The 22337-nt window shown below is 34.7% G+C and overlaps 1 protein-coding gene across 2 annotated transcripts in view; it reads left to right on the plus strand.

Annotated features, from left to right (window-relative positions):
- CEP85L (centrosomal protein 85 like) overlaps window positions 1-22337 on the plus strand; it is a 189622-nt gene that overhangs the window by 117253 nt on the left and 50032 nt on the right. For both annotated transcript variants that reach the window (XM_044249937.1, XM_044249926.1), the window contains exon 5: window positions 6966-7083. In XM_044249937.1, coding sequence (XP_044105872.1) covers window positions 6966-7083 — 118 coding nt within the window. The remainder of the gene's footprint in view (window positions 1-6965; window positions 7084-22337) is intronic.

Genomic DNA, 22337 nt, shown 5'->3' on the forward strand with positions numbered 1-22337 from the left:
AACTAACTACAAATCTGGCTAGTTCCCAGAATTTTTATTGGAGTTTCATTGTGTAGGCATGATTGATCAGATCATTGGCCACATGATTGAACTCAGTCGCCAGCCTCCTTCTTTCCCTGGTGGTTGGATTGGCTCAAAGTCACAAGGCTCTAGTTATGTGGTTGGCTTTCTGGTGAACAGTGCCCATCCTAAAGTTTGTATCTAGGGCCCATGAGTCATCTCTTAGCATAAACGCATGTGTCTTTCAGGGGGTCATGAATAACAAACACTCCCAAGGATTTAGACTCTTCTTCCCAGGAACCAAGAACAAAGGCTGTTTCTTTATTATTCTTTATTATTGATTCTTCATTATTTGCAGAATCTTAAGATTTGTAGGTAAATGCATAAGAATCCTTTTAATACACCTTGGGAGTATTTTGAGGCTAATGCACTTAACTTTGTTTGGCAGGCCCACCTTTGAAAAAATTGAAAATTCTGACTAGTCCAAGAAAAATTAATACGATCGTCCACTTTCCATCAAATTAAAAAATGCAAAGTATATTTAGAAGTACATTTCAAAAGTAAAGCCCAGGGCCATATTTTGTATTGTCCCAAAATGGGTGAAAGCTGATTCTAGAAGCTAAGGGTGAGGAGGTAGGTTCTTCAGAAGTGTTTTTTATCCCTTGTTTATAGACTAGAAGTAGTTAAAAAATGTGAATTAATGGAATAGGGGAAAAATTTCCACATGGTTTTAAGTTTTTCCTTTTATATGCCCTCTTTTGAAATAGTTTAGGAAAAAAGAAATACATGGAAAATTAAAAAGAATAAAATCTTATTGGTCATTCTTTTCCCACCCTAGACCTTTAGCCACCTGTGACTTTATTTCAGACCCCTCTCTCTTTTTATTTGGTAATGCATGAGGGATGTCTCTTTGATAACAGTTTCTGATAAATTAATTAAGATGGTTATTGAGCATAATTCATTTGGTGGTAGTATCCAGAAAGGCTTTAAAAGCTATTAATGATATTAAAACTGACAATGGCAACTTTTTTCATAAACCAAATTTAATTAGAAAAGGAAAGGAACCTTCTCAAATGGAACGTCCTCTAAACCTATCTCAAAAGATACATGCTATTGCTTTTTTGTATTTTCTCAGCTAGAGACTGAATTTGTACATGTTCTTAATTGTTCACTGGGATCAGGGACAGGATCACTGCAGTTCTAGCTAGGTCCAGTATTTCCTTTAGTAATACAAGTTTTGTAGCAGCTCCTTGATTTTTCAGTTTCGATTTAATTTTTTAAACCTATTTTCTGATTTATAAATATGATGTGTGTAGGGTATTCTACTTGATTCCTTTCTTGTTATGTTGTAGTGACAGTCCCCATTCTGGTCAGGACCTCACCATCTGTTATAGTCAATTCCAGGCAAAAGGAATGGCTGGGACTTGGTGGGTACCCAGAAGCTTCTCCAGCTCTCATCTTTCTTTTATTTTCCCTTCCCTTCCCAATGACCTATATATACGACATATATATGTCATATGTATATATATGACATTTTTCTTTATCCATTTATCGGTACATGGACATTTAGGTTGTTTTCATCTTTTTTCCTACTGTGAATGTCACCTTTGTTTGTAAAAGATATTTTTGGCTGATATGTACTTCCGGACTGGCAATTATTTTCTTTCAGCACTCTGAAGATATTATTCCATCGTCTCTGGTTTCTCTTAAAAAGTCATCCACAAGTCTTATTGCTGCCAGATTAAATGCACTCATATTATTTTTTGGATTTAGTCATTTTTTCCGTTTGTTCTCAGCAGTTTTTCTATAATGGACCTATGTATGGTTTTCATCTTATTTGGTATTCTTGAGGATTGAAGTACTTCTTGATTCCAGTTTGATGTTTTTCATCACTTTTGGAAAATTCTTGGTCTTTATCTCTTCTAATATTGTATTTCTGTTTGTATTAGGACTGCAACTATGTTTGACTATATCACCATTTCTCATGTCTTTTTCTTCTTAAGTAGGGAAGAGGAAGGAAGGAAAGGAGGAAAGACAGTGATTTAAATGTTTAACTTAAGAAGGCCAGTAAAGGAATAGTTAATGTAAAAGAGAACAAAGGAAATAATAAAACTAAGGGCAGAAATTAATCAAATGGTTAAATCTCTGGTTCTGCTAATTAAAGAAAAAGAGAAAGACTCAAAATATTAGGAAGAAAAAGTGATGTAATTATAGAATTATAGAAAGCAGTTTTAAATCATTGGTATAAACGTATATCAGTAAATCTGAACACATAAAAGAAAATGAATAATTTTAAAGGAATAACAAAATTGACTTAAAAAGAAATGGAAAACTTGCATAAATGTTCAAGAAATATAATAAGATGACATTAACTAGACTTATTGAGGAGATCATTTCACAATATATACATATCAGTATGTTATATACAATCATTGTTATACACCTGAACCTAATACAATGTTATATGTCAATTATACTTCACTTAAGAAAAAATAATCAGCAATTATAAGTCTTTTAGATCTAAATTGATTTTAGGAGTAAGCTTTGAAGAACTGTATCATTATATTTATTTATTTATTTATTTATATTCTAAGAATTTATTTATTTATTTGACAGACAGTCACAAGTAGGCAGAGCAAGAGGGGGGAAGCAGGCTCCCTGCTGAGCAGAGGGCCTGATCTGGGGCTCGATCCCAGGACCTCATCTGAGATCATGACTCGAACTGAAGGCAGAGGCTTTTTAACCCACTGAGCCACCCAGGCGCCCCTGTATCATTATATTTAAAGTTTTGTTTTTTGTTTTTGTAGCTAGCATGTAGTTGAATCTTTATTTTTATCCATTCTGACAGTGTCTGCTTTTTAATTGGGCTAATTTAGACCATTTACATTTTGTGATTATTGATACATTTGATTTTAAATCTCCTGTCCTGCTGTTTGTTTTCTAATTGTCCCATCTGTATTGTTCCCCTTTTTTCCTCTTGAATTGGTTGAGTATTTTTTAAATTCCCTTTATGTCCTTTGTTGGCTTTATTAGTTATAACTCTTTATTAAGTTATAATAGTGGTTGCTGTAGAGTTTATAATATACATCTTTTTTTAAAAAGATTTTATTTATTTATTTATTTATTTATTTATTTATTTGTTAGAGAGAGAGAGAGAGAGCGCATGAGTGAACACAAGCAGGGGGAGTGGCAGGCAGAGGAGAAGCAGGCTCCCCACAGAGCAAGTGGCCCGATGTGGGATTCGATATCAGGATCCTGGGGTCATGACCAGAGCAGACACTTAACCAACTGTATGATATACATCTTTAAAGCGCAGTAGTCTACCCTTAAGCAGTACTATATTACTATACTGCTACATGTACAATGTAAGAATCTTATGAAAATATATTTCTAGTTTTCCTCTCCCAGTGTGAGCTATTTTGTCATACATTTTACTTCTACACTCTATAAACCCCACAGTACTTTGTGGCTTTGTTGGTTTGTTTGCTTTACACAGTCCATTATCTTTTAAAGAGATTTAAATAATAAGAATGGTAATGTATTTGCTCATGTAGTTATCATTTTGGGTGCTCTTCTTCCTTTTGTGTAGGTCCACTTTTTCATTTGGTATTTTCCTTTTACCTGGAGGTATTTCTTTATCATTTCTTGTAGTTGAAGTCTGCTGTGATAGATTCTTTCAGCTTTTAAGTTTTCAAAAAAACCTGTTTTTACCTCTGTCTTTGATACTTTCATTAGATGAATGATTCTAGGTTGATAGTTGTTATTTTGCTCCAAGTTTATCTTGGGTAAAAAAATTCTCTAGATTTATAGCTTTTAAATTTTAATACTTTAATGTAATACTTTAAAATACTTTACTGTCTTCTTCTTTGCATTGTTTCAGATGAGACATCTGCTATTTTGTTTAGCTTTGTCTCTCTGAATGAATTTATCCTTTGTTCTCTGACTACTTTTAGGATTTTCTCTTTATCACTGATGTTAAACTATTTGATTAAGATGATCCTTGGTTTAGTTTTCTTCATGTTACTTGTGCTTGGGGTTTTCTCATCTTCTTAGATCTATGGGTATATAGTTCTCATTAAGTTTGGAAACATTGGCCAGTTTTCTACAAAATATTTTTCTTGTCCCTCCCCCCCATTTTAGGGATTCTAATTACAGTATGTTCAGTCTCTTAAATCCCACAGCTCACTGATGCACTTGAGTTTTTTTCTATTTATCTTTTTTTTCTCTATTTCCTTTTGGATAGTTTTTATTGCTGTCTTAGAATTCACTAACCTCCTGCAAATTGTAATCTGCTTTTAATTCCATTCAAGATAATACTTTTGTTTTCTTTTTTTTTTTTCAAAGATTTTATTTATTTGACAGAGAGAGAGAGATCACAAATAGAGAGAGAGGCAGGCAGAGAAAGAGGGGGAAGCAGGATCCCTGCTGAGCAGAGAGCCCAATGCGGGCTCAATCCCAGGACCCTGGGATCATGACCCGAGCCAAAGGCAGAGACTTTAACCCACTCAGGCACTCCATTTATGTTTTCTATGTTTTTATTTAACATAATTGATCTAGTTTTTTGAACATATAAAAACAGTTCTAATAACCAATTTAGACTCTTTGTCTATTAATTCTATCATCTATGTCAGTTCTGGTTCACTTTCAGTTGACTAGTTTTTCTTTTTAAGTTATATTTTCCTGCTTCTTTGCATGCCTGGTAATTTTTGATGAAGTACCAGACATTATGAATTTTAGCTTTTTTTTGGATGTCACATATTTTTGTATTCCTGAACTTTGTTCTGCAGTCACAATTGACCTTCGTTGAAAATTGCTGCTAAATGATGCCCTGTGAATTAGGAAGTTTTCCACGTGGCATTTGAAAACAGGTGCAGTTCTAGGCCCCAAGTAAGCAAGCCTCAGGTGCTGTTCCTTCTAATCTTTCTGGTTGACCACCATTCCCACACATGTGCACTTTAAGTAGTTTTCCTCATGTGTTTATTCATTATCACTCCACTGAATAGTCAGGATGACTGCACTGTGAACTCTAGTTGTCTTCATTTTTCCAGTATCCGAGCTTTGTCCTTTCAGCTCAGAGAGGGCTCTTTACCTGTGTTAAGTGGGACCTGAAGCAGGAGGCTCTGGCAGTCATAGAGCTCACCTCATTTGTTGCCCATCTCCCAGAAGTCTCTGTTCCTAAATAAGCAATGTCCAGTGTTTTGAGAGTCGTTGCTTCCTGTATTTTGTTCTGTTTTGTAGTTGTGTCAGGCAGAAGGGCACAACTGGTTTCTGTTACTCTGTATTGGCCAGAAGAGGACATTTAGTTTTCTTTTGTAAAGCTTTAAATTCTTTGAAAAGTGTCATGATTAATCTCTCATAATTTATCTATTAACTATTTGAGGTTTTCTATGTGAATTTTCTTAAAGGATAGTGTACATAAAACATTAAGTGGTTCTGAGTAGAATAAGCTTTGTGATACAGTCTGAAACATACAACCTAACTTGCTCCAAAAGTTACTTTGTAAGTAATTTTAGCAAATCCCAAGCTATTTGTTTACCCATGTACCTTTTCTTAAAAGCTCTTTCTTCCTCATAATCTTATTATGAGACTAGTTATTAAAGATGAGCTCTTAACCTGGTGCCTGGTACCTAACAGTTTTCAAATAATAGTTGACCCTGAGCAACCCAGGTTTGAACTGCATGGGTCCACTTACAAATGGACTTTTTCCAAAAATGCAGTACTGTAAGTGTATTTTCTGTTCCTTATGATTTTCTTAATAACATTTTCTCTAGCTTTATTGTAAGAATACAGTATTTAATACATAAAGTATACAAAAGTTGTGTTAGTCAACTGTTCACATTACTGGTAAGTCTTCCAGTCAACAGGTTATTAGTAGTTAAATTTGGAGAGTCAAATATTATATGCAGATTTTCAACTGTGTGGCAGTGCAGGGAGTCAGGGGTCAGTGCCTGTAAACCCCAGACTGTTGAAATGTCAGCTGTATAAAGGATGTATAAACACAGAAGTTAAGTAACTTGATTAAAGTAAGCAATAAGCTGTTGAAGAAAGATTTGAACTGTATGGTGTCTGTTTCTAACACAAAGTTATGTTAAAGTGAAATGTCTAACTATCATATGATCTCCCTGATACGAGGAAGTGGAGATGCAACATGGGGGGCTTGGGGGTTAGGAAAAGAATAAATGAAACAAGATGGGAGACAAACCATCAGAGACTCTTAATCTCAACAAAACAAACTGAGGGTTGCTGGGGGTGGGTAGGGGGAGGGAGAGGGTGATGGGGTTATGGACATTGGGGAGGGTATGTGCTATGGTGAGTGCTGTGAGGTGTGTAAACCTGGCAATTCACAGACCTGTACCCCTGGGGCTAAAAATACATTATATGTTTATTTAAAAAATTTAAAAAAAATGAAATGTCTAAGCTGTCCAAATCTAAATCTGTCACCAAGTGAATTCTCTGTCATTGGTGATGCCTATGTGTAGCCTGTGTAACCTAGGATGTTGTTGAGAAGATACAGGCACAGAATAGCAGTTGGGCAAGATGATGTTCATGAAAATATCTTTCATTTCTGACAGTGAGATTCTGAGTAATGTCAGTGTTAAACAGAATTTATATGAATGAAAATAATGGATTTTAAGGTAAAGGAATTCCAAACTGAGGACATAACATTTATTATATTAGGTAACAAGAAGAAAGCAAGCAAAATGTGACTTTGTTGTTATGTAAGATTATTCTACTAAGATTATATTTTATATAATGCCGGAAGTATTCTACATTATAAATAAACTTCTTCTATGCTCCACATAATTCATGGTACTGTGGTTTTGAAAAATTCCCTATTATGAATTTTAAGGTTGATAATACTTTTAATTCTTACATCAGACTATTAGAAAACTTAAAATTCTGCTTTTAATGCTCTCTTTAAAAAGCATATTTTTTATAATGTCACCTCAATTTATGTTTTGCAGGCAGAAACAACAAATTACGCACCTACATGAGAGGATAAGGGATAATGAATTATGGGCACAACATGCCATGTTGGGACATTATGTAAACTGCGAAGATTCTTATGTGGCTGGTTTGCAGGTATGATAGAGAATTTTGTAGTTGTTGTTTTATTAGTAAAACATGTGTTGATTATATAATTAGCTTTTACAAGGATCCTTTTTAATTAATCCATTCACATGGTTCAAATTTATATACATAATAAAAGATGTCCAAGAACTGTTTTCCAAATGTCCAATTTATATTCCCTCCCCACACATGTAAGGAATTACTATTACCAGTTTCTAATGTATCTTTTTAGAATTAATGTATGTTATTAGCAGATATAAATGTATTTTTTCCCTATCTTCACAAAAAGAATCAAGATATATACATTATTCAGTGCCTTGCTTTTTCCCTTTACATTACATAAAATTATTTAAAATACAGTGATTAAAAAAGCAAAAACAGACTCATAAGTACAGAGAACAAACTGATGGTTCCCAGGGGAATGGGCAGAATGGGTGAAGGGGAGTGGAAGTACACTTCCTGTTATGGAGTGAATAAGTCATGGGAGATAAAAGGTACAGGATAGGGAATCTAGTCAGTGGTATTGTAATAGTGTTGTATGATGACCGATGGCAGCTACACATGTGAGCACAGTATAACATGCAGACTTGTTGAGTCACGGTTTTGTACACCTGAAACTAATGTAGTGTGAGTCAACTATAATTCAGTTAAACAAATACAGTGATTATTTTTATATCTTTATAAAGATAACATCCCTTTCTTTTCTTTTATAGCTGATTGATTTCCTGTTGTGTGGAGATAGCATAATTTATTCATCTTATCCCTACTAGTCAGAATTTAGGTTGTTTCTAATTTGGGGCTACTGTAAATAATGTGAAGAATAACCTTTTGTAAATACTGTTTTGCTTATATGCAAGTATTTTTGTAAGTTAAATTCTCAAGTGAAATTTATAGGTGTTGTATGAGTTGGTCATTTTTATTGTTATTATCAAATTGCTACTGTGTTACCAAACTGAGATGTTTACCCTTCTCTTATTTAAGGTAGGGTAGGGAGTTCTCACCATAGTTTTTAAAAAATTTAAAATTGTGTAAGATACATATAAAATCTACCATCTTAACCATTTTTCCCCATCTGGGTGGCTCAGTGGATTGGGCCGCTGCCTTCGGCTCAGGTCATGATCTCAGTGTCCTGGGATTGAGCCCCGCATCGGGCCCTCTGCTCAGCAGAAAGCCTGCTTCCCCCTCTGTCTCTGCCTGCCTCTCTGCCTACTTGTGATCTCTGTCGAATAAAATAAAATCTTTAAAAAAAAGAAACAAAAACAAACCATTTTTAAATCTATAGTTCAGGGGTGTCAGATACATTTACAATGTTGTGCAACCATCAGCACCATCCATTTCCATACCTCTTTATGTCTTATAAAACTAAAACTTTGTACCCATTAAACACTAACTCCCCACTCACCTCCCCACCCCCTGGCAATACTGTTCTACTTTCATTCTCCATGATTTTGATTACTCTAAAATCTCATGTTAAATAAATCATACAGTATTTGTCTTTTTGTGACTGGCTTTTTTCACTTAATGTAGTTTCTTCAAGGTTCATCCGTGCCATAGTGTGTGAGAGTTTTCTTCCTTTTTAAGGCTGAATAAATATTCCATTATAGCCATGTTTTGTTTTATTCATTCCTCTCTTGATAGGCACTTTGTTCGCATCCACATTTTTTAAATATTTTTTTATTTATTTGAGAGAGACCATGAGCATAAGCAGGGGGAAGGGCAGAGGGAAAGGGAAGAGCAGACTCCTTTCTGACTGGGGAGCCCAGTGCAGGGACCGATCCCAGGACCCCGAGATCATGACCTGAACCAAGGCAGATGCCTGATTGACTCAGCCACCCAGGTGCCCATTTGCTTCTATGTATTAGCTGTAGTGAATAACGCTGTTGTGGACAATTTTAATATTTATTTGAATATGGGTATATAAATATCTCTTGCCGACCCTGCTTTCAATTTTTTGGAGTATATATCAAAAAGTGAAATTGCTAGATCATATAGTAATTCTATTTTTAATTTTTTGAGGAAGCACCTTACTGTTTTCCACAGTGGCTGTACCATTTTGGATTTCCACCAGTAGTGTACAAGGGTTCTCGTTTCTCCACATTGTCACCAATACTTGGTTACTTTTTGATTTTTGATAGTTAGCCATCCCAGTGGATATGAGGTGGCATTTCATTGTAGTTTTGGTTTGCATTTTCTTAATGATTAATGCTATGAGCATCTTTTTATGGCTTATTGGCTATTTGTATAACTTCTTAGAGAAAATATCTTTTCAAGTTCTTTGCCCATTTTTGAATTGGTTGCTTGTTTTTTGTTGTTGAGTTTTAAAAATTCTCTATATTCTAGATAGTAACCCTTTATTAAATATATGATTTGTAAGTGTTTTTTCCCATTCTATTGATTGTTTTCTCTGTTGGTAGTGTCTTTTCATGCACAAAATTTTTAATGTTTCAAGTCCAGTTTGTTTACTTTTTCTTTTATTGCCTGCGCCTTTGGTGTCACATCCAAGAACTCATTGACAAATTCAATGTCTTGAAGCTTTTGCCACATGTTTCCTTCGAGGAGTTTTATAGTTTTAGGTCTTACGTTTAGGTCTTTGATCTGCTTTCAGTGAATTTTTCTATTTGTTACTAGGTAAGGGTTCAGCTTTGTTCTTCTGCATGTGGATAATCCTGTTTTCCCAGCAGCATTTGTGGAAAAGACTTCCACATTGAATAGTCTTGGAACCTTGTTAAAAATCATTTTACCAGGTATGCCAGGATTTATTTCTGGACTCTGGATTCTATTCCATTGATCTATATGTGTCTTTTGTTACTCATTACCACACTGTTTTGAAATCCAGAAGTATGAGTTCCCCAGTTTTGTTCTCTTTCTTAATATTGTTTAAGCTGTTGTGGTCCATTGAGATTCTGTATAAATTTTATGGTGTTTTTCTCTTTCTTAAAAAAAAAAAGTGTGATGTTGATAGGGATTGCAGTAGATAATTTTGACCTAACAATAACATCTTAACAATATTAAGAACATGGGATGTTTCTCCATTTATTTATGTTTTCATTTTCTTTCAGCAGTATTTTGTTATTTTTATTATACACATCTTTTATCTCCTTGGTTAATTCCTAAGTATTTTATTCTTTTTGATGCTTTTGTAAATAGGATTGTTTTCATAATTGCTTTTCCAGAGTGTTCATTGTTAGTACATAGAAATGCAACAAATTTTTGTCTGTTGATTTGGTATCCTAATACTTCATTGAATTTATTCAATAGCTCTATCAGGCTTTTTGTGGAATTTTTGGGATTTTCTACATATAGGATTGTATCACCTGAACAGAGTTGATTTCATGTCTTCCTTCCCAATTTAGATGTCTTGTATTTCTTTTCTTTGCCTAATTGCTCTGGCTATAACTTCCAGTATTTTGTTAAATAATAGTGGTGAAAATGGGTATCCTTGCCTAGTTCCTGATCTTTAGAGGAAAAGTTTCAGTCTTTCACCATTGAGTGTAATCTTTGCTGTGGGTTTTTTTCTGTATAGCATTATTATTGTGAGGTAGTTTCCTTCTGTTCCTACTTTTTTGTGTTTTAATCACCAAAGGATGTTGAATTTTGTCATATACTTTTCAACGTCACTTGAGATGATTGTGGGTTTTTTTTTTCCCTTTATTCTATTAATGTGGTCTATTACATTGATCAGTTTTGATATGTTGAACCATGCTTGCATTCCAGGAATAAATCCTAGTTGGTCATAGATTATAATCCTTTTAATATACTGCTGAATTCAGTTTGTTAATATCATGTTGAGAATTTTTGCGTCAGAGATATTGGTGTGTAGTTTTCTTTTTAGTGTCTTTGGCTTTGGTATCAAAATAATGCTGTCTTCACAGAATGACTTAGGACATGTAGTTTCTCCTCTTTCAGTGTTTGGAAAAGTTTGAAAGGGATTGGTATTCTTTTTTTACATGTTTGGTAGAATTCACCAGTGAAGCCATCAGGTCCAGGGCTAGGGCTTTGTGTTTGGGGTGGGACGGAGGGGTTAGGGGTGGGAGGCAGTGGAGTGGTGGAGCGGTGGGAGGAGATTTTGATTACTGATTCAATCTCCTAATAGATAGGCCTGCTCAGATTTTCTGTTTCTTCATGATTTAGTCTTGGTAGGTTTTATGTTTTTAGGAAATTGTCCATTGTATCTGGTTTATCTAGTTTGTTGGTGTATAATTAATTGTTCACAGTACTCCTAATCCTTTTTATGTCTATAGAGTTGATAGTGTCATTGTTTTCATTTCTGATTTTAGTAATTAGAGTCTTTTCCCTTAGTCCATCTAGGGTAGAGGTTTATCAATTTTGCTGAGATTTTTTTCAGAGAACCACATTTTAGTTTCATTAATTTTCTGTATTTTTATATTCTCTATTTCATTTATCACTGTTTGAATCTTTATTATTTCATTCCTTCTGATAGTTTTGGGTTTAATTTATTCTCTTTCCAGACTTAGGCTATAAAGTTAGGTCACTAATTTGAGATCTTTCTTCTTTTCTTCATATGGTTTTAATATGTTTTCCTCCTGAGTGATATTGAATTTCTTTTTATATATTTAAGTCCCATTCATATTTCTTTTCTGTGAAATGTCATTTCTTATCCACACTTTGGTTTTTTCTGTTAGGTATTGGTTTTTTGCTTATTAATTTTATAAGCCCTGTACATGTAAAAGAATTAGCTTTTTGTCTATAGTTGGACTTGAAAATACATTTTCTGAATTTATCATAATATTTTCTTCTATTTGTGTCATTCTATTTCTTTTTCCTTTATCTGTTATTTTCTACTATGAAGTTTCTTTAATTCTAATGAGTATTTATTTTATAAATGAGTCCTGTCTTCACTAATGAACCCATCTGAGAGAATAGTTACTAAATATCCACTGTCTTAAGTTGTGAGGTCACCAAGGTGAAGAATGGTTCCTACCTTCATTGACCTCAAACAAAGAGGGAGAGGCCATATAGGTAAACATGTTTACCCATTTCTTCAAAATTTATGTTCACTCTGGGTGAGGCAATGTCTAGGTGCAAGGAATAGAAGTGTGAATGAGGTTGGTTTTGCCACTGAGAGTACAGTCTAATGGGAATGCATGGTATATAAGGCCTTATAACAAAATTTATACAACTGAAAAGGTGGCTTTCTCATACTCTTTTTAAGAATTTTTCTTAAAACTTGTTTATGTGGTTTTCTATATAGACTTTCTGTTTGGCTTGTTTACTTCCAAAACATTAAAAACTATTGGCATTTTTATTGGGATCAAAATTGAGGATTAATAACTTTATGGCAGTATATATTTCTATTTATGGAAATTGTTTTGTCTTTATTTCTGGAATTTAAAAAAGTCACTTTAAGTGGAATTTTTTTCCTCTGTTAAATTTTCAAACTTTTTTTTTTTAAAATTAAAGGAATTGGTATGTTAAAGTCAGGAAATATTGAAGACCAACTAATCTTCAGACTTACTTAAGGCAGAAGCATTTAACAGAGATTCCAGCTTGCTTATCATACTTCAGTTACTAATACATCAGAATACCTCATTGCAATGTGGTCTCATCTTTTAGTTCTGTCCCATGATAGTAAGGCTCTATGGTACTGGGATTAATAGTGTAGTCATTTAACAGTGGTATTTCTGTACTATGTAAGTAGTGTAATTTGCTTTCATAACAGTTTTATAGAATCATGCAGATTCTCCTTGTAACTTTATTTTTCTGAATAAAGGGTTAGCTTGAATTATACAATTATTATATTATCAAAAATGTGTGTATCTTAACTATCCATTTGAAAGCTGAAGAAAATGGTTTTTGACATAGCATCAGGCCAGTAGAGGGCTCTCCAAGTCAGGCTACAAGGACATATAGAAATAGCTGGCGGGATGTGGGAAAGGGGGCTGCTGAAAATAGTAGAAGGATTTTAAATTATCTAGTTACAATAGTTAGAATATTGTTGAGAAATTAGACTTCAAAAGATAGGGGCAATTAATAAAAGGGAATACAAGGAAAACTGCAAGTACTAGATGGGTGTTACAAATATATGAGATGAACTTTTTTTCAATAGATAACTAAAAACATCAGGGTTTTAAAAGAACAACAAATATGATAACAAAATACTTAGCAAATGAAAAATTTTTGGTGTGTGAATAGTGCTTTTCTTTTTTTCATTGTATAAATCTGACCTGTAATATGTAAATTTAAGGTGTATGCAGACTGGTACTTTTAACACATTATATAATGTTTACTAATGTAGTAATATGTATAGCATTAAAAAGTTATAGTTTGTATTATTGTTTATATTCATTATACTGTGCATGAAATTTCTGTGGCATATTTACTACTCCCTACAAGTTTATGCTCTTGTATCCTATCACCTGACCTCCATCTCTGCACCTCTCATCTTTTGGTAACCACCATTTTACTCCCTGGTTTTTACAGGTTTAATTTTTTTAGATTCTACACAGAAGTGATATCCTACAGTACTTCTCTTTCTCTGTCTGACTTATATTGCTTAATGTAATGAGCTTAAGGTCAATTCATGCCATTATAAATAGTAGAATATCTTCCTTTTTGTGGCCAGATAATATTCTACCGTATATATGTAACATCATATCTTTTTTTATCCACTGATGGGCATATGGGTTTTTCCATATTCTAGTTATTATGAATAATGTTGTGATAGACATGGGAGGGTATGTATCTTGTCAAAATCCTGTTTGTGGGGTGCCTCGGTGCCTCACTTCTTTAAGCATCTGCCTTCTGCTCAGGTCATGATCCTAGAGTAATGTCCTAGGAGCCAGTCCTGCATCAGGCTCCCTGTTCAACGGGTAGTCTGTTTTTCCCTCTGACCTTCCCTCATCTTATTCTCTCTCTCTGTCTCTCTGTCTCATTTTCTCTTTCTCTAATAAGTAAATGAAATCTTCACAAAAAGAAATCCTGTTTGCATTTCTTGTGGGAATATACCCAGAAATGATATTGCTGGATTGTATGGTAGATCTATTTTATTGGTCCATAGTGGCTGGACCAATTTACATTCCCACCAGTGCTGTGTAAAAGGTTCCTTTTTCACCGCATCTTTGCCAGCATCTGATGATAGTCATTCTAACAGGTGTGACAGGGTAACTCACTGTAGTTTTTTGATTTGCATTTTCCTGATGATTAATGATATGGAGCATCTTCCTATGTGTCTGTTAGCCATTTTGATGTCCTCTTTGGAAAAATATCTGTTTAGTTCTTTTGCCCATATTTTTTTCTTTTGCCCATTTTTTATTAAAGTAGATTGTTTATTTTTAATTTATTAAATCAAGTTCTTTATTTATTTTGGATGTTAATCCTTTTCTGATACATGTTTTTCTAAAATATTTTCTTATTCTGTAGGTTGTTTATTCATTTTGTTAATTATTAGATCTTCTGTGCAGAGGCATTTGAGTTTGATGTACTTCTGTTTGTTGATTTTTGCTTTTGTTGTTTGTGCTTTTGATGTCATAATCAAAAAGCAAGTCATTGCTGAGACCAATATGATGAGTTTTTCCCTGTGTTTCATTCTAGGAGTTTTATGATGTCAGATCTTTTAAGTCTTCCATCCATTTCAAGATAATTTTTGTGAGTGGTGTCCCATAGGGACTCAATTTCATGGTTCTGTATGTGTTTCTACAGTTTACCCAGGACATTTGTTATTCCTCTATGGGTATTCTCTTGTCAAATATACCTTGATTGTATATGCCAGGATTTAATTCTGGGTTCTCTACTCTGTTCCATTGGTTGATGGGTCCTTTTTGTGCCAGTACCATACTGTTTTTATTATTATGGCTTTTTAGTATAGTTTGAAACCCAGAAGCATGATACCTCTGGCTTTAATTTTTTTTTTTTTCTTTGTTTCTCAGGATTGCTTTGGCTGTTGGGGTCTTTGTGATTCCACACAAATCTTAGAGTTATTTCTTCAATTTCTGTGAAGAATAATAGCAAAGGAATTTTTACCTTGGATGTATGAATAATGTTATTATTTATGCACAGCATTTTATATACACATTTTGGGACCCATAGCTTATTCATCCTACTTCCATAGCAAATTAAACAAAAAAAATTAAAATTTTCATATTCTGTATATTTGAGGTTAAATACAGTAAATTTTTGAGATAAAATAACATTTTTATAAACATATTCTTGAGAAATAACTATTTACCTATTAAAAACTTTGAATAGCCTTATAGTCAAGATGACCTGAAAAACATCATTAAATCTCATAGGTAGAAAATGAGAACTAGATACCATCTTAAAATTCACACTTTCTAGATTGTTTTAATAGTAGAATTGCTTGAACTGAAGAGAGATTTGTGTTTATAATGCCTTATACCAAAATTTCAACCTGTAGTTAACAGGCCTTCTTGGAAAACAAACAAACAAACAAATAGAATATAAGGGATTTTTTTTTACCTTTTGTTAAAAACTAAAGGAACTGTGGGGTGCCTGGGTGGCTCGTGGGTTAAGCCTCTGCCTTCAGCTTGGGTCATGATCTCAGGGTCCTGGGCCCCACTTCGGGCTCTCTGCTCAGCAGGCGGTCTGCTTCCCTCTCTCCCTCTGCCTGCCTCTGCCTGTTTGTGATCTCTCTCTCTCTCTGTCAAATAAATAAATAAACCTTTAAAAAAAAAAAACAAACATAAAAACCAAAGGAGCTCCTCGATGGCTTAGTCGGTTAAGTGTCTGCCTTCAGCTCAGGTCATAATCCCAGGGTCCTGGGATTGAGTCCAGTAGTATCAGGCTGCGTGCTCTGGGGAAAGTCTACTTCTCCCTCTCCCTCTGCCTGCCTACACTCCCCTACTTGTTCTCTCTCTCCCTCTCTCTCTCTGCCAAATAAATAAATAAAATCTTAAAAAAAAAATGAAGAAGAAAGCGATGCCTTCCTTTAATTCAGATGTGACACTTGGAAAGACCAACCAAATAATATTTATTTTAATTAAGCTTCATTGATGCATCATTTCTTATTTTCTTTCCATTTTATACATTTTCTTTCCATTTATATAATTTTTTTCTATTTGTTTTTCCTTCAGCTGTTTTTTTCTACTACCAAGTCGTTTGGTTTTATTAAGCATTTTATAAATGAGTTCCACCTTTACAAATGGGCTTGTTCAACAAAACATAAACATCTAATGTGGCAAATGCTGGACCCACAAGAGTGAAGAATAGTTTCTATTTTCATGGATCTTGAAGTCTACAGAGAGAGACTGTCAAAAAGCTGTGTAACCATTTCTTCAAAAATTATTTATGTTTACTGTGGATAAGGCACAGTATAGGTACTAGTAATATAAATGTGAGTGAAGTTGTTTTCTTCAAATAGTGTACAGTCTAATGAGGAAGACAGGTAAAGTTTGACGTACTCAAATGGGATCTAGATAAAGTGCCATGGGAATCCCTACTAAGAACATAGAAACTAGTCTTTCAGAGGTTGCCTCAGACTTCCTGCAGGAAGGATATCTGATCTGAGAACCTGATGAAGTAAAAGAATTTAGCAGGTAAAGGACATGGAGTAAAAGTGCCTGAGGTGTAATATACTGTGTGTGAAGAGGTCCAAAGGCAAGAGAAGAAATAATGCATTTGGAAAACTACAAATTATTGTGTGTGGATGAAGTGCAAAATGAGAAAGAATAGTGGTGAGAATGTGCTTACAGACATGAGCAGGCTCGTAAAGTAAAGAGCCCATCTGTCCCACATTTAGGTACAGTTCCAGTTAGTTAATGCCTGTTGTACTAGCACAGTGATTAACAGCGCCCTCTTGTACTCTCCGAAGTATCCTAGTTTGGTTACCCCAGTGGCATAACGGATTTATGGTAGATATTCCGGCAGAAACTATTCAGGAGGCTATCTCAGTAGTCTTAGACTTAGATGAACACACCTGAATTTCAAAACACCATTGGTCATGACAAGAGAAGGAATATTTATTAAACCTCTCTGTGACTAAGCATGGGCTTGATTTAAGGAGTTTAGTGAGTTAGAGAATGGGCAAAATTGCTTGGTTCATATTGTCAAAGACCAGGATAGAGATGACAACATCAGGAATAAGCTTAGAGGAGGAAAATAAGGAGGTAAGCTTATATATTGTAAATTTAGGACTCAGGTGAAGAATGAAGCTGATACTCATTGTAGGTCCAAGGGAGAGATGAGAGATTTAGGACTTGTCAGTCCACCTGGGTGGTTGTTAAAGGTTGGGCATGATCATTTATTCAAGGAGTGAAGAAAATGGGACTCAGAAGTGAAGACGGAGACTAACCATATTTTAGAAGGCAGTAAAAGAGCACAGCCTGCGAAGGGGCATGGCAGGAGTGGGTGGTATGTGGTATTGTCACAGAAATGAAGGGAAGACACTCAGAGCCTGAAAAAGAATATAAAGGCTTAAAGCATTTCTGGCTTCAGATTTTCCTCTTTCTGTCTGCTTCATTTCATGTACAAGTTCTACAGCCTGTCCTGCTATGAAACACTTTTCTGTAGTGCAGATTTGCCTATGCACAAATGGTAGATAGAATGTTGTCGGTGTAGTTTTCAAGTTGCGTTGGTTCTGATGCGGTTTTTGTTTTGTTCTTCCAGTCAAGGGGAGTTAGACTAGTGGGAGTTAAATTAGAATCTTTGGCAGGCTGCAGAAAAGGCCTAGGCTCACCTACTGCATTGGCAGCAGAAGCCTCTTCAAGCTGCGTTTTCAGAGAACTGTAAGAGTGCTGTGCTGCCTTTAGAAACGGACTTCCTCTTTTAGTGGTTTGGGGCCATGGCAGGTCATGTTGGCTCCTCCCCACCTGAATAGTAGTCCCTGTATTGCAGAGTTCTAACTATATCATCTCAACACCCACCAGACCTGCTCTAATTAAAATGACATCAGCATTTTGATAATTTCTGTGCATATGGTTGTTCAGTATTAACTATGACTGCCTGTCCAAAATGTGGAGCTCTTCTCCCCAGTTAGTTTTGATTAGTAATCTGGCTTAAGTTGTATAGGCTTTGAATGGACTATTTTTGTTTTTACTTTTCCTTTAAAACCTACTACTTTTAGTGCTTGGTTTTTGAATGGTTTTCCAGAAATGTGTATATTTCATTGTCCTAGAAACACCTTATTATTGGTAAAATTAATAAATCTTATATTTTAGAGCAGTTATAGGTTCAAAACAGAGGTGAGCAGAATGTACAGAGTTCTCATGTATCCTGTGCCACCGCATACCTATAACTTTCTTCACTGTTGCCATCTCGTATCACAGGGTATCTCTGTTACTATTGAACCTATATTGACACATCATTATCACTCAAAGACCGTAGTTCACGTTAAGGTTCACACTTGGTCTTGACAATTCTGTGAGTTTGGACAAATATATAATGACCTATATCCATCATTGTAGTATTGTACAGAATAGTTTCAGTGCCCTAAAAATCTGTGCTCTGCCTGTTCATTCCTTCTTCTCTCTTAGCCCCTGCCAACAACCAGTCTTTTTATTGTCTCTCTAGTTTTGCCTTTTCCAGAATGTGATACAGTTGGAATCATACTGCATATAACTTTTCATGATGGCTTCTTTCACTTCATAATATATACTCTTAAATTTCTTAAGTCTTTTTTAAAAATATTTTATTTATTTGAGAGAGAAAGTGAGAGACAGAGCAGAAACAGAGTCGGGGTGGGGAGCAGAGGGAGAGGGAGAAGTAGACCCTGCTGCTGAGGAGGGAGCCAGATGTTGGCCTTGATCCCAGGATCCTGGCATCATGATCTGAGCCAGAGGTCATGAGCTTAACCAACAGAGCCACCCAGGCACCCCTCCTCTATGTCTTTTCACATATTGATAGCTTATGTCTTTTTTAGTATTGGATAATATTCCATTATCTGGATGTACCACAGTTTATCTGTTCACCCACTGAAGGAAATTTTAGTTATTTTCAAGTTTTGGCAAATATGAATAAAGCTGCTAAAAACTTCCATGTGAAGCTTTTTGTATAGAATGCTTTCTATTCATTTGGGTAAATACTAGTGAACACAATTGCTCGATCGTGTATGTGGTCAAGAGTATTTTCAGTTTTCAACTCACTGCCAAACTGTCATTCCAAGTGGCTTTAATACTTTACATTCCCACCATTTTGAATGGAAGTTTCTGTTGTTCCATACCCTCACCAATATTTGGTGTTGCCAGTGTGTTAAATTTTGGCTATTCTGATAGGTGTGTGGAGTTAGGTTGCTCTGTGTTTTAATTTGTAATTCCCTAAAGACGTTTGATTTTGAACATCTTTTCATATGTTTGTTTGCCATCTGTATATTTTCTTCAGTGAGGTGTCTGTCCAGGTCTTAACCCCATTTTTAATCATGTTATTTTTAAATTTTGAGTTTTAGGAGTTTTTATAGTTTGGAAACAAACCCTTTATCATGTGGATCATCTGCAAATAGTTTCTGCCAATTTGTGGCCTGTTTTCTCATTTTCTTGGTAGTCTTCTGCAGAGCAGAAATTTTTAATGAAATCCAGCTTATTATTTGTTTCTTTTTTGGATCATACCTTTGGTAATGTATCTAAAAGTCATTGCCATAATCATAGTCTTCCAGGTTTTTTCCTATGTTCTAGGGGTTTTATAGTTTTGTATTTTATGTTAAGGTCTGTGGTCCATTTTTAGTTGTTTTTTTGAAGAGGGTAAAACCTGTGTCTATAGATTCATTTTATTGCACGTGGATGTCCCATTGTTCACCATGATTTGTTGAAAAGACTTCTTTCTGCTCCATTGTATAGCTTTGTTCCTTTGTCAAAGATCAGTTAACTTCTATTTGTGTCAGTCTATTTCTGGGCTTTCTATTCTGTTCCATTGACCTATTTGGTCTTTCCACAGTGTCACACATTCTAGATTACTGTAGGTTTATTTTATGTCTTAAAGTCAGATAGTGTCAGTCCTCTGTCTTTGTTCTTCTTCAGTATTATGTTGGCTATCCTGGATCCTTTGGTTTTCTATAGAAACTTTAGAATCAGTTTGTTCCTATCCACAAATAACTTGCTGGGATTTTGCTTGAGATTGCATTGAATCTATAGACTAAGCTAGGAAGAACCTAACATCTTGACAGCCCTGAGTCTATCTATGAACATGGAGTATCTCTTTATTTTGTTCTTCTTTGATGTCTTTGATCAGAGTTTTGTAACTTGACTTATATATATCTTGTATGTATTTTGTTATATTTTTACTTATTTCATTTTTTGGAGCGCTAATGTAAATGGCAGTGTGTTTTTATTTTTATTATTTATTTATTTAAAGATTTTATTTATTTGAGAGAGAGTGTGTGTGTGTGAGAGAGCGCACAAGCTGGAAGGGGAAGGTGCAGGAGAGGAAGAGGGAGGAGCAGACTCCCTGCCCAGCCGGGAATGTGATGAGGGGCCAGATCCCAGGACGCTGGGGTCATGACCTGAGCTGAAGGCAGACACTTAACCGACTGAGCCATCCAGGTACCTGGCAGTGTGTTTTTAATTTTAAACTCCACTTGTTCATTGATGGTATATAGGAAAAGAATGACTTTCACATATTAACCTTGTCTCTTGCAACCTTGCTATAACTGCTTATTAGTATCAGGAGGGTTTGCTTTTGTTGTTGTTGTTGTTGTCTTTTTACTGTGATTTCCTATATAGGTGATCATGTCATCTATGAACAAAAACTGTTCTGTTTTTTTTTTTTCTTTTTTTCCAACTGCCATACATTTTATTTCCTTCTCTTGTCTTACTGCATTCTCTAGGACTTCCAGTACAGTGTAGAAAATCAGTGGTGGGAGGAACATCCTTGCCTTGTTACTGATATTAGCAAGAACACTTCCAGTTTTGTTTACCATTAATTCTGCTGTTAGCTGTAGATTTTCTGTAGATGTTCTTTATCAAGTTTAGTAAGTTTGCCTCTATTCTAAGTTGGCTCAAGGTTCTTATCATGAATAACTGTTGAATTTTGTCACATTTAATTTTACATTTACTGATGTGATCATATGATTTTTCCTCAGTAGCCTGTTGATGTGATGGATTATATTAATTGATTTTTTAATGTCAAACAAGCCTGAATTGCTGGGATAAATTTCTATTGGTCATGGTAAATAGTTCTTTTTATACATTCTTAGACTTAATTTGCTTTTTTTTTTTTTAGGATCTGCTTTTATAGAATATTTAGCCTGTGGTTTCCTTTCTATTTATTTATTTATTTACTTTAAAAAAAAAAAAAAAGTTTCTTTTGGTTATCTCTACACCCAGTGTGGGGCTTGAACTCAAAACCCTGAAGGATTCATATGCTCTTCCAAACAGAGCCAGCCAGGTACCCCTGTAATTTTCTTTTCCGATAATGTCTCTGTTTTCATTTGGTATTAGGGTAATTGTAGCCTTATAGAATGAGTTAGGAAGTATTTCCTCTGCTTCTGTGTCTGGAAAAGATTGTAGAAAGTCAGTATAATATTCTCCTTAAATGTTTGATAGAATTCACCAGTAAACCCATCGAAGCCTGGTGTTTTCCATTTTGGAAGGCTATTAATTATTGATTCAATTTCTTTAATAAATTTAGGCCTATTCAGATTATCTATTTCTTCTTACATGAGTTTTGGCAGATTGCGTTTTTCAAGAAATTAGTCCATTTCATCTAGGTCATCAAATATGTGGACATAAAGTTGTCCATAATATTTCTTTATTATATTTTTAATGTCTACAAGATGTGTAGTGATACTTCCCTTTAACTTTTGGTATTAGTAAGTTTGTGTCTTCTCTCTTTTATCTTAGATAGCCTGTCTAGAAGGTTTTTGATTTTATAGGTCTTTTCCAGAGTGAACTTTCAGTTTTTTGATTTTCTGTGTCGATTTTCTATTTTGTTTCAATGGTTTCTGCCTTTATTCTTTTCTTCTACCTACTTTGTTTTTCTTTATCTAGTTTCCTAAGCTTGAATCTTAGATAATTGATTTTAAATCGGTCTCTTTCAATATATGCTTTTGATGGCATAAATGTCCCTCTAAACACTGCTTTGACTGCATCCTACAAATTTTAGATAATCTGCATTTTCATTTCCATTTACTACAAAATATTTTAATTTCTTTCAAGATTTCTTCTTTGACCCATGTTTAGAAATGGGTTAATTTCTAAGCATTTCGGGATTTTATAGCTACCTTTCTGTTGATTTCTGGTTTAATTCCATTATGGTTGGAGAGAGCATACATTGTACAATATCTCCTTTAAATTTGTTAAGGCATGTTTTATCACCCAAGACATGGTCTGTTTTGGTGAATGTTCTATGTGAGCTTGAGAAGA

Source organism: Neovison vison, chromosome 1, assembly GCF_020171115.1.
Source record: "Neovison vison isolate M4711 chromosome 1, ASM_NN_V1, whole genome shotgun sequence".
In the NCBI taxonomy this organism is placed as follows: domain Eukaryota; kingdom Metazoa; phylum Chordata; class Mammalia; order Carnivora; family Mustelidae; genus Neogale; species Neogale vison.